This window comes from Polyergus mexicanus, unplaced genomic scaffold, assembly GCF_030449975.1.
Source record: "Polyergus mexicanus isolate NDT 795.1 unplaced genomic scaffold, iyPolMexi1.0 SCAF_16, whole genome shotgun sequence".
Classification (NCBI taxonomy): Eukaryota; Metazoa; Arthropoda; class Insecta; order Hymenoptera; family Formicidae; genus Polyergus; species Polyergus mexicanus.
In genome coordinates this window covers 5,951,691-5,964,863 of record NW_027223336.1, presented here as the reverse complement: position 1 = coordinate 5,964,863, position 13,173 = coordinate 5,951,691, and the positions used below count along the sequence as shown (strand labels likewise).

Genomic DNA, 13,173 nt, shown 5'->3' with positions numbered 1-13,173 from the left:
TGGGCGGCACTTAATTTGTGTTGACAACTTCTAGTAGTAATTTATCTTAAAATTGTGGATAAAATAAATACACACACACACACACACACACACATATATATATATATATATATATATATATACATACACGCGTACATGTATTGCATATTTAACTTTAAATTTTAACAAAAATATTTAAGACTATATCAAACAATCTGTTAAATTGCAATATAGTAAATCAATTTAATTTTAAGTTTCTATTTGAAGCAGCATTTAAAATTTTTTTTAGATACCACAGTTCTGTAACCTTTATAGAATGGGTTTGATGCATTCCAGTAGAAACACGTGCATCAAGCTGGCTTACCTTGACCCAGACACATGGTCATAATACATGAACTACAGATTACATCTTCGACAGGTTTTCTGATATAACTCGAGCTAATAAAATTTTTTACTTGTTGACTTTTTTGTTCGCTCGTCATTATTTTATTACGTCACGTATAACATATATCGTGAAATACGAATTTGTCTTAAATTGTTACGTGAGTAAGCGACGTTTGTAACACACTTTCACTGTAAAATAGAAAATTAATAATTCCTATGATGACCACATACTTTTCTTCTTAGCTTTGTCATTAATTTTATTAAAATTCATGCTAAAAATATATGCCGAATTAAGAAAAATTGATGTCACATGACGAAACAATAATCCACGGTGCAAAGCCATTATGATGTTACTTTTCAAGTGGCAGCTACTTAGAAAGGTAACAGATAACTTATTCGCGAGAGGAATTCCATTGTACTCCATGTGAATATGTTTAAATATTTAACAGGTATGAGGGGACTTTGTCATCTTCGTGTAACGGTCCGACTTGAAAGGAGCGGAGACAATTTTGTTGATTAATTTTCTGGGTTACGAGTACCGTCGGTGCCGTCGTTTACTTCCTCTACTACAATAAAGAAGAATATAGTACTTTAGAGGAATTCATACAGAGGTGATCTTTAGTTTGGCGGAATTTGTCGATATTTTTAAAAATATATTTTTTTCCTTTTTCGGAAAATAAAATATCCTACTAACTATTTATTGTACGATATAGGAAGTTAAGAATTAGGCATAATATAATTAAAACATTTTTACCTCCATAATCGTATTTAATTAATATAAATTATTATCAATACACAATTTTATGCTTCTTACATACTCTGCTTATTTATATTATAAACAAGATATGGAAAAATTTGATTACACAATAGATAAAAATACTTTAAGGGCGTTTTCAACTGCGCAGGGCTTAAAGAATTGAAGGTCGACAACCTATATTCGGGTCAGAAGAGAGTTTCAATCTTATCTTTATTTTTTCCCGTCTTATTCTTTACATGAATGGGACTAATGGTTCCTTTTCTCGCTTTCTCTCAATCTTTTGTCGTACAATGTATGTATATATATATTTATTGTTTAATTTGAATATTTTACGTTAAAGTTATACCTATATTTAAACAATACGGAAGTTAAAGAGAACAATTTTAACATATATTATACGATAATAAATAAATACTTTTCTCGTAATAGTTACAATCATTTATTTCATTATAATTAATATACATATGGTTAATATTTGTACTTTAATTACATTAATTCATACACATCATAATCGTAGCGGTCAAATTTATATCGAAAACATTTTGTTAATCTTTTTTATGCTTGAATAATTTAACTTTGATGTAGTTACATTGGAAAATGGAGACGCTGCTTACAAACTAGTTCCTTACTGAATCAAGGAACTTTCTCTCTCTCTTACATCACGCCAGTGAAATGAGTCGGGATTCATTCGGATAACTCGTGTTAAAATTTCTCTACATTACTATCATATCGAGACTATAGTAAATGAATAAGTTGCATGGTACGTTTCTGCCCGTAAGTTTCCATTGTCTCTCGCAACTTTCACAAATATATGCGTTCGATTATCGTATGTCGCAGTTAACACAATTAGCATGGACAAGTAACACATTTCCGTTGTAAAATTCTCTTTCAGTGATATCAATTGGAATGAGAGAGACTTTTACAGTACTTGGTATATATGATAACGTATATTATGCTTTATCTGTATACATTATATTTACAATGTCTGAATTTAATTTTATCATACTTGCATACTAAAATAAATAAATAAATAATCATTAAATAATTATAAATAAGACTGTTGAAAAATGCTATATTAAGAAACAAGAAGGAAACATTATTCTTAATTTCCTATATAACATTGTTTTGTTTTTTTTCAACTGCTTTATCAAAGTATCAAGTATCGAAGTATAATTAATATTCTCGAGTACAACAAGTATTTATATATAAAAATAAGAGTGAGAAATTATAACGGAAAGAATTTTATTAACTGTTATTAATTTTTTTTTACTTCTTTTTACGTCGCTCTTTGTAAATTCTATAAGGCTCGAACTCTTGTATATTATCGAAATCATATGTATCCTGTCGCCTATACTTATTCGCTTCGTAGTTGCCTTCCTGGGCGGCTTTTTTCAATCCGACTATGGCTGCCAGTATCAAACTCATCAAACTCAGTACGACGGCTTTTCCACTCAGAATAGCCAATGCCTTCAATGTCAAAGGCAGTAGAATCGATTTTATTAGTACAAATCCAACGATTAAAGGTATAATATACTTGTTCAACTTAGTCTTCGTTTTTTTACTTTCTGTAATTAATAAAACAAATATTCAGTAAACAAAAATCTAGTTGTAACAAAAAGATTATATGTTAATACAATTATAAGATCATTATATTTATATTTTTTATACTACAATATGTATATATAAAAAAGGTCCTGTTAAGTAAAGTATTGTATATATATATATATGTATGTATCATGTGTCCTCTTTCTCAACATATTGTACTACATTTGCATGTAACGTTCTATTAATCGCGTTGGTTTAAAATATTATATTAAATATTGTAGAGAAGAATCTCTTGCTTTCTCGAGAAAACCGGGATGTATATGACGAGCTTTATCGAAGTGTATCTTCCCTTATTAAGTACGATCATCATGAAAATTAATAAAATGAAGTAGAGTAGAAAGAGACCACTTATGTTTTTGTATCGGGAGACTTCGCGTCGTAAATCCAAAAGCATCATATTTAATGGACGACATGTGTAATTATACGCTTCCTTAACAGCATATGATTAATGTGCGATGTCTCGTCATTTCTTTTCGCATCAAATTATTGTACCGCGCCGATTATATATAGTTCTTTGATGATTAAAAGTTTAAAATATCGCATTATAACATTAGCCATCTCTAACAACTCCTTTTTTAAGATATTTTATATAAGATTCGTTGCAAAAAGAGTTTATGATTGCTATCCCAAAAAAATTGTGTTTAGCAATGTATACGGAAATGCGATTAATAATTTCGCGAGCATACTACTTTGATATTACACTGCGTATATGAAGTATGAGTTTAATTTCTTCTGCGCTTATTAAAAATATCCTAAGTTCTCTATTGTTTTGATTTTTTTCTGTCCAACATTACTTAATACAGTTATTAAAAATAAAGAATTTGTAAAATTATTATTAATATACAATTGTTAAAATTTATCAATGTAAAGATATCAATACTATCTCTTCTCCTTCGAAGTAATGTTAATGCATTTCGATTTATTGTGCATATTATATCAATTTAATATTCCTTTTTGATACTTATAAAAATATGTAAGTTAAAATGTAATTTTTAAGGATAAATAAAAAAATTAAAGTTTAATATCAATATATATTTTAATAGTATTTCTTTTTTTTTACTTTATTATTTTACCGTCTACTTATGTGCTGCTATATATCATCATAGAATAAAACAAAATCTGATTGTGGGTACCAAGCGTCAAACATGCATTAAGAAAAAGAGATGGTCGTTCAACTAAAATATTTATTATTGTCGATATATTGTACCTTCTGTACTACCGTACAATCTCGAATCAGGAAAAAATGCGTCGATGGCATTTAGAAAGCTTTCACCAATCCAATCTAAAATGTCTTTAGAACCGTCATTTCGTAGTATCTCTCGATCCAGCGTGTTCATTGATTGTGATTCTTGCGCTGCGATGATAACGGGCAGCAAAAGCAACACATACGGCAGTAACATCTTTCTAGCATCTGAAGTTCTTTTTTTTTTTTTTCGCGACGAACTCTACGATCACGTTTTATCCGAAAAACGAAAACTACGCGTATCTTATGATCGCAACCGACTTGTTGGCCAATAATATTTTAACTGACATTCATTCCAAACCGGAATTAGTTTATATACTAGGACCGTGAAAAGCTCAGAGGAGGAGACTATCCATCTAACCTGGTACTGATGCGTAACGAAGGATCCAACGTCCACTCCCGTACCACCTGAGCTATAGTCTACCTCATTGGATCGTTGTTTACGTTGACCATTCTCGACGAAGGATCTTCCTTGGAATATTTCGACCGGAGTAAATGGATCATTCTCCCCATCGAACGTCCTCACCATCATTATTCTCTGTTGTGAGAGTATGTGGTTCTATTGAATTTGTTTCACATTCGAATAGTTACGAGTATAAGAGACGTGCTTCCAATGCTCGTAACCTGCGGTCTGCTTATCGCTGAAAAGTAAACCAGAAGTAATTCAATTTACGCCATTTCATTTCGAAAGCGAATGTATAATTGAAGATAATCAATTAAATAATATTGATTATTGCGGAAGATAATAATATATAATTAATTTCCTACGTTTATACGTATACCAAAATTATACTGTCGTATAAACCTCACTTTAAACGATCTATAATTTGCGACAAAACGTTAGAAGAAATAAAATATATATTAAGATATACATAAATATTATTGTAGGCATATAGAATATAGAATATAGGCATAAAATTATAAATATAAAATTATAAATATTACAGATTTCTGTCCCAAGTTTTGTCGCAAATTACAAATCATCTAAAATATGTTTCTTACTACATAGTTACATGAAAGTTAAAATAATAAAATCAATTGATTTAGAGATTTTAATAAACGATATTACTGAATAATATCATATTTTTTATTGCAATGTATAAACTTAAATATCAATTATTAATCATTCACAAGACAGTTTGCTTTATAGAAAGCAAGACTTACTAATTAGTCAGTATAGACTGCAAAAGGATGTAATTTTATGCTCATCAATCGATTTAACGCATAAGAAAACTGATACTCGGTGTCTGAGCATGATAGCCAAATGTCGAAGCAGTAAATATAATATGGTACATATATAGAAATCTTTATATATATATATATATATATATATATATATATTGATAAATCTTCTATTGATTTAGACACAAACGTCATTTTTATCATTGAAAGAAATTAAATTTTTTGATAAATTTATAGATAAATTACAAAGACTAGAGTCAATATCATTGAAAATAATTTTCGTCACACGCAAAAAGAATGTCATTATTAATAAGTCGCTGATAAATTTATCTGCGATTTATACAGGCATACTTTTTTTATTCAATAGATAATTTTTTGAAACTCTCATGCGTGTTTCAATTTATGGTCAAGTACCCCTTTTATTATTTTATACCGTTATACATACTAAAAAAAAATTTACTTTACGAATGGAGCTACTATGTCGTTAATGACGGACTCCTTCTTTGTGAGCCTCTGCTATTCATCAAAATCATAAGGATCATAACTAAAAGTAATAATAACACGTTTCGTGTAAATAAGTTTGGCAAATCATATCCATTATGCTCATATAGAAATTTTCAGTGATTTTACGATATCACTTGTTAACTCATTAGCAAAATTCTTTTATTTGTTGTAAAATCAATTAATATATTTTCTATGCTAAAGATAAAACAATAATTGATTAATAATAAATCAATTAATAATTGAGATATTTTTCGAAAATTTATAGTAATTTCAGGATTAGTTATAATAATATTATACATATCAAAATATAATTATATTTTATTAGTCACAAAATGTAGAGTAATAATTATTATATAAAATTTATCATGTTCTCCAAAAAAAAAAAAAAAAAAAAAAAAAAAACTGTAATATGACAATGGCAATGTAATAGGCGTAATCAACAATGTATTCGTCTTCTTCATTTCATCTTCCGGTCTCCCTTCTATTCATCGCGGCTAATGTAAATTTGGATTCAAGTTCGTGAAGAAAACAGTCAAATTATCCCTTACTCTTTTCCCAGGAAATCTGAGGTAATACATCTAGGTGGCACATGAATAAAATCATTGTACCGATATGTGACTTCCCGGCTTTATACACGAGAGACTCTACTAATGCGTTAGTATAATTTGTCTTCAAATAACTAATCTGACGGTTTCAAGAGCGATAAAAACATTGTAACTAATAATATTAAAATGGTTAAAATAATGTAAAAGTAGCGCTGTATATATACCTGCGACAATTAATAAGCGATATTCTTTATTAATACAAATTAGAAATACTGCATTCAAAAAAGACAATATCAATACCGGTGAGCAGTAATCAGTGCATGCAGATTCCCTACTATTGTAAATACATAGGCTTAATATTGGTGAAATTGACTAAAACGCAATATCCGAGAATGAAGAAAGTCGCGGAGAGAGTATATGCATGATAATAGCTGTTAAACATCAGTTTGTCCGACGTGGAGAGTGTGACTCGTGATTTTCAGAGCAGATAAGAAGGTGATAATTGCTGGAAAATAATTGCCGTACTATCGAGCTATTAATCACGTGATAAAAACGGAATATTTCACGCTGCGCAACACTTCTGTTTCATGAATCTCGTGCGCGAACATAATTCAAATACTCTATCTTAATTATGTAGAGTTGTTACATTGTTACCATTTATTTTCAACTTGATATTCATGAAAATCTACCACTTAAGCGCTAAATAATTTGAATTAAGTTTGATGCAGTTATAAACAATTTCAAATAATCATATTGTTTTATCATTTAATGGCGCAGTCTTATTTAATTAGAGACTTTGTGTTATATTTAAATCTCTACCATATGTTGTATTACATTACGAAACAATATTTTCCGACTGAATTCTGAATTATATTTTTGAGAAAAGGAATGGGAAATCTAACCAATTAATCAATTTTTCTTAAACATCAATATATTGCAACTTTTTGCACTATTTTGAGATCTCGTAAATGAAAAAATGACCGAATGAAGAAAATATATAAATAATTTCAGACCGATATACCTATATATGTAGATTGGTACATTAAACGCAACATGAAGAGAATATGCTCGGGTTTCAAGGATCATTTAAAGCTGTCGTGGCTTATTAGCAACCCGCGTGTTTGTTGAGCATGATTTAAAAAATAGACCTCGTCGAAATTATAAACGACCGATCATTTGTAATCTCCGCATGTTAAATATGTAAATTTCCAGTTTCCTATCCTGCAATGGACAAGATGCTCATTTATATTACTCGCCATTACAGCAATATACAATACAACATCAACATCCTAGTATGCACTCAGATGTAAACTATGTGCTTTAGTATTTTAGATTAGATGGTTCAGATAAATATGTAGCAAAATGTAGGTTGTAGTGCAGTCCACGATGCTCTGTGATAAGTGTAAGACGCTCTGACGAAAGAAGCAATCGATGAGAGAGATTTAGAAAAGATTTCTGTGGCATAATGGAGTTAAAAAGCGGGTAGAGTGAAATAAAACGGAATAAATACAGTTTTTACAACATCTATCGGATATCGTTTCAAATACAATTACACGAAATTAAATTAAATCAAATACCGTTTATTTTAACTTAAAAATATAAAACATTATTTACTCGTAAAAGATTGGATAATATGTCAAGAAAATATAAATATAATCTTCGCGTGTAATTTTTTAGCCAATTTTGAAATTATTTATCTATGTAAAAAACATTAATTACTTGTCAAAATAATTAATATCTTCCAATAATTAGTTACAGTAAAATTTAAGAATATTCTAATTTATAAATATAATATAAACAGAAATACTAATTTTTTAATATCATCTAGCATAACGACGATGGATACGCATCAGGATTTTATCAAGTGTTTTATGAAATTCGAGAATTATTTCTAATCAAATTTATAAACTGACTTTTATCGAGATAGAAACATTCAGCAGAAATCAAATCGCTATGATATCCAACGAGACGCGAACACGAGAACCATTCATCGAGTTCTCGTCAGCCCGGATATCTGCTTAACTGAAAAAGTCGCATTCGTCGCAAAACGACGCCGACGTATCGCCGTCGTGTTTTACAAGGTTATTTCTGCCCCTGTAACACACCCGGTCGCAGATACGCCTCGACTCCCTTTCTCTCGCGCGGCGGAAACACCCGCAGAAACTTCCTTATCTATGACAACCACCTCCATCGTATACCGTTCTGCAATATAACCTGACATATATATATATACATATATATCGGTACTGACAATTTAGATCATAGTGTTTACCACACGCGTATATATCGCTGGCTTGCCGGTCGGAGCTCATTTTTCACGGACTGCCGATTTTCCCGGCAACTGAAGCGTGCCCGACGCGGCATCCGCGGCGTCCGGTCAGTTTGTCGTCGAGGAATCAACGGTGGATCGGTTAGTTCACGGTTGCTCGTTGCACCGTTCATTCTATCTTTCTACACTGTTTGTACTTGGTGCGCAGTACGGTGCCCTTGTCAAAAATTAATCGAAAATCCCGTATACATACGGAGTAAAACGTATAGAATAAGAAAAGAGCAACGCGGCTAATAGAAGAGATATGTTGTAAGGAGCCGTAACGCTCGTCTCTCGTGAATCGCCGCATCGTCGAACAAAAAAAAAAAAAAAAAACAAGGTGTCTATCTATTCGGACGATTCGAGAAAACGTTTCTCGGATACTGCGTCTGGACGAACAGCCGATACGTGATGATGTCATGACGATAAAATAACATCTTCAAGGAGCAAGATCGTGGACGAAACCGCGAGCAGATTTTGTCAGTGAACTTTCAGCCAAGCCCGTTCTTCATGAACGCGGGAAAAGATGCTATCGAGAGTTAATCTGGTTGCGATTTTGCTGACCTTGAATTGTGTCAGCCGCGCGATGGAGCACTCGAGATCGTTGCGAGACAAGCGGCAAGAGGCGGAGGAGAGAGCCGTCACATCCAGCAGGAAGATCCTCAGGTATACGTACAACAATGTCACGTCCGAGAGTCCTATTTTTTCAACCGGTGATGGCGTCGCCAGAGACACGTTGGCCGAGATGCACGTTCAGGACATTCGTAGTGTCCAGCCTAGGAGCGGAGTGGAGGCACGAGGTAACTAATCGCAATCAGCGTCATAAAATGTTTAATGTTGGCAGAGAGAAACGCTTCTATCCAACTACGCTGGCTCGAAAAAATATCGTAGAGAGCATTACGTTTAAATCGTGTCGTCTTTTAATGAGGCGTCATGAATAATACCGTTGTATAACGGGTTTTTTTTTTTTTTTTTTTTTTTTATCATGATGCCTTTTATTATAACGTGATATAGCTTTTATTAAACATGATATAGCATATGATATTCTTATTTTTCGGCACTTTCAGAATATATTCTTATTTATCACTAATAAGTGATATATGTAAAATGCCATTTACCATGTTAATTTATATATAAAATAAATTTTAACTACAATACTATAACGATATTGTAAAGAGAGAACCTTATGAAATTTTTTAATATTAAATAATAATGTATTTAAGAATACATAATTTAGAGAATGTTTCTGTGATTTAATAAATTAAAATTACGCTTATATACTCTAATAATATTCATTGTGACGTGAGTTTTAGATGAAGCACGTAGACGAAGAACGGGCCACCACCGTACAATGTTGGCGTTACTAATAGCGTACAAGCTGAAATTCATTGCCCTCATACCAGCGATACTCGGCGGTCTGTTTCTTCTCAAGGGAACGACGCTTCTTGCAGGATTTTTCTTCGCTCTATTCGCCGCAGTTTTAGGATTGAAGGTACACTGACAAGCGAGGTTTAATGTTTGGAGAATTTCTGGGAAGGACGCGCATGAAGAATGCATAGAAAGTGAAAATGACGTATGACTTTATTCCGTAATAATTTACAGTCAGGTAATACTTGTGTAATTAATCGATATTTGTTTGAGAATATTGAACGCCTGTGTACACGAAGTAACATTCAAGGGCGAATTTATAATCGCTTCTCGGGAATCAAACGTATACATGTCGTATACATCTCATAGAATGCGTCGCATCGTCAAGTATATACTTATAAATATGATATATTAAGCCAAAATTATTTTCCCCGACCTTCTAGACACCATAAGAATGGAAAAACGCTACGCGTTATTATGTAATAAATATTAACAGAGAATTAAATTAGTATATATCTTATTCGCAACATTTTAATATTCAAGTGTTTTAATCGTCACACTTACTCTACTGAACACACGATTTTAGTAACGTCGATAAAGATATTCATGTATACATATATATATATATATATATATATATATATATATATATATATAATATATTGATAAGTACTTGTCGCAAGCTACACATTCCAAAAACTCTCTCCTTAAAGTTATTTTATAAGTCTAAAATAAATATATTCTGCCTCCTACACGCGTGTACTATGTGTGTGTGTGCGGTAGTACTATAAATAAATATAATGAGAAACGACCCCAAATTCGGCTAATGAATAACGATGAAATCTATCATCTTTTCGCTCGACTTTAAGATTGATCGCGTTACGATTGTCAATAACGAAAATTCTTAACCGTCGCCGTTAGAAGTTCGCGTGCGTGAAGTTTACTATCTCGCTATTATTGTCGCTGGATTATTTGCCGAGGTAGTGGAAATACAATACAAACACCTGCCGTTGCAATTCCTTTTGCTTTATGTTTTATATTCTAGCTGTGGTTCGCGCATTTTCCGCTTTTTATGGAAGATCTTTTATATTATTTCATTATATCCGGCATTACATTATGACATAGACGTTAATTTAAAAAGCGAAAAATTACAGGATAATTATTTTCATATGAACAATCTTCTGAAAATAGTTACACGATTGAGACAGTTCACGCTCATCATTAAAGTTTTCTTTTTTACTTCTAGTATTTTTAAAATTTTTATCCTGTTTTTCCTCACAATTTGCTATTTCCATATTAATGTCACCCATACATTTCATTCTTACTCTCTTCTTTTCTCATAATTTATGCGCTTATGCGTGAATGAGTGTTTTATAGACGAGTGAATTTTATAGACGGATTGCGCGGTGTATAAAATATACCGTAAAATAAGTTTATAAATCTATTTCGATGTCTTGAACTGTCTCGGATATCGCGTATTATCTGCTCCTTCGGATACAGGCGTTGCTCTCTGCCAGGTAACCTGAAGATCTCCTGCTTTCCGTACAGCTTTTAATTATTCAATGCTGCTGTCGCGCGCTATACGCCAAGGTCTGAGCGTACTCACGATCGGCTTCCTTCATTAATGGAACAGGTGTGCCTACGGTTCCCTTCAGACTCCTGTCCCAGCCGCCACTTTGTTGCCATCCGCCGTGATCGTGGCTATGTTTCTGGCTCAGTAACTTCTTCAATCCGATAATCAACGACAACACTAAGGCGATCTTGCTGGTGATAAGCGCCTTGCCAGCTAGTAGGAAAAGTACACCTAAAGCGATAGGAATTAGCGCGGCCATCTTCATCGCCATTCCCATCATCATCATGCCCATCATCTTCTTCATCTTTCCTCGACCTTCCTCGACGCTTCGTTTTAAATCGCCGGAAGTCGTCTTTGGTAAGCTGATCTGCACGTTGAAACTGTTCAATAGCGCGGCCACGCGCTCGAACAAAATATTGTTGAGGATATCGTCGGTGGCACCTCCGCTGGTCCTGGCCAAGGTCCTCTCCAAATCAGAGACCGTTCCCTTCGAGCTATCGTTCGCCAAGGGTGCGACTCTGACTAATTCGAGATTGTCGCTGATCGGTAAGGCCTGTATACGACCGAGCCTCTCAAAGAAGGTGATCGCCTTCTTCTTCAAACACGGCGATACGGCCATATTGCGATGCTCGCACTCCTCGTAGACGCGATAAAGAGCACGGTATCCTAGCTCAAGAAATCCGCCGTCCTCGTCGGCGTGAATAGTCGCACTGCATACTAACAAGAGCAGCGCGCACTTCGATAAATTCTTAATCGCCGACATCCTGGACCCGGACGGCTTCCCGAAACTCGCGGACGCTTGACTGGGTAGAGACAAAGTCGGAGACTAAATCACGGACACCTCGTTTTGATCGGGATCGCACGGTATACGCGATTCGAAATTCGCAATGGATACTACAAAAGGCTGCGCGCATCCACGTGTTGAATGATCCTCGACTAGAGAGAACTGGCGCCAGGACGAAGTTGCCAGACCGATATATATCAGCGAGGAGCCATCTATCTAGATGCCATCCTTCATGAAGGGGGTGAAGGTATCTCTCTCTCTCTCTCTCTCTCTCTCTCTTTCTCGTATAAACGAACGGATGTGCCGGTGCACGTGACGACACGACCTTACACTGTATGAGTGGATGATCCTCTTCTCTATCCTCTCCTTCTTCGCGAGCTCTCGTCCTTTCATCCTCTTCTTTCTCTTTCAACGCGCTAGACAGCTGCTGTCGCGGCGGGGAACGGAAACGGGATAAAAATTCTCTTAATGGTAGCGCGCCAAGAGTATGTGACCCTTCCTGACACAGAGACCCACTCGCGCCTCGAGATCGAGACATCGTTGAACGTCCGCCGCGTGATTCGTTCATTAAATTTCGCCGTGCTGACTACGTATGTTTGTACACCGAGAAGAAGAACTGCGTGTATGCGTTTCCTGCGCTATGCTTGTACGCAACCACATCGAGATTCGTATCTCGCGCGGGAGGAGAAGCAGCATGCCGGGATGAAACCAGAGGGGAGCATCGTGAATTTCATCGGCAACGTACCTGGCACCGTGATCTCGCTGACCCCCGCATAACGTGAGGATGCTAGAAACTAGTTCCAGGCTGCGGACAGCTCGTGACCTTCCTACCGTAGGTTTCCCTGCGACGCGAGATTGGTGAGGAATTACAAGGACAAGGATGATCTACTTTCCCTGAACGTATACACATATGCGTATTCTCATTGGACAGCGATATTTAT

The 13,173-nt window shown here is 34.3% G+C and overlaps 3 protein-coding genes across 3 annotated transcripts; 1 reads left to right on the top strand and 2 right to left on the bottom strand.

Annotated features, from left to right (window-relative positions):
* Positions 1–2,386: 2,386 nt before the first annotated feature.
* Positions 2,387–4,125, bottom strand: Osi13 (Protein). The gene is made up of 2 exons (XM_070308680.1): positions 3,933–4,125; positions 2,387–2,685 (listed from the first exon to the last, which is right to left on the bottom strand). Exons 1-2 carry the CDS (start codon positions 4,123–4,125, stop codon positions 2,387–2,389), a joined length of 492 nt encoding a protein of 163 aa, XP_070164781.1.
* A 4,905-nt stretch (positions 4,126–9,030) lies between these two features.
* On the top strand, positions 9,031–10,008 carry LOC138940032 (uncharacterized). Its single transcript, XM_070308513.1, has 2 exons — positions 9,031–9,307; positions 9,821–10,008. The coding sequence occupies exons 1-2, from the start codon at positions 9,034–9,036 to the stop codon at positions 10,006–10,008; spliced, it is 462 nt and encodes a 153-aa protein (XP_070164614.1). The 5' UTR covers positions 9,031–9,033.
* Positions 10,009–11,434: 1,426 nt separating this feature from the next.
* On the bottom strand, positions 11,435–12,211 carry Osi12 (DUF1676 domain-containing protein Osi12). Its single transcript, XM_070309024.1, has one exon. It carries the CDS (start codon positions 12,209–12,211, stop codon positions 11,435–11,437), a length of 777 nt encoding a protein of 258 aa, XP_070165125.1.
* Positions 12,212–13,173: the final 962 nt, after the last annotated feature.

Excerpts from the sequence above, each read along its gene's own strand:
- LOC138940032 (XM_070308513.1), top strand. The coding sequence starts at position 9,034 with ATGCTATCGAGAGTTAATCTGGTTGCGATTTTGCTGACCTTGAATTGT. Across the intron at positions 9,308-9,820 it reads GAGCGGAGTGGAGGCACGAG|ATGAAGCACGTAGACGAAGA; the intron begins GTAACTAATCGC and ends CGTGAGTTTTAG.
- Osi12 (XM_070309024.1), bottom strand. The coding sequence starts at position 12,211 with ATGTCGGCGATTAAGAATTTATCGAAGTGCGCGCTGCTCTTGTTAGTA.
- Osi13 (XM_070308680.1), bottom strand. The coding sequence starts at position 4,125 with ATGTTACTGCCGTATGTGTTGCTTTTGCTGCCCGTTATCATCGCAGCG. Across the intron at positions 2,686-3,932 it reads ATTGTACGGTAGTACAGAAG|AAAGTAAAAAAACGAAGACT; the intron begins GTACAATATATC and ends TATTAATTACAG.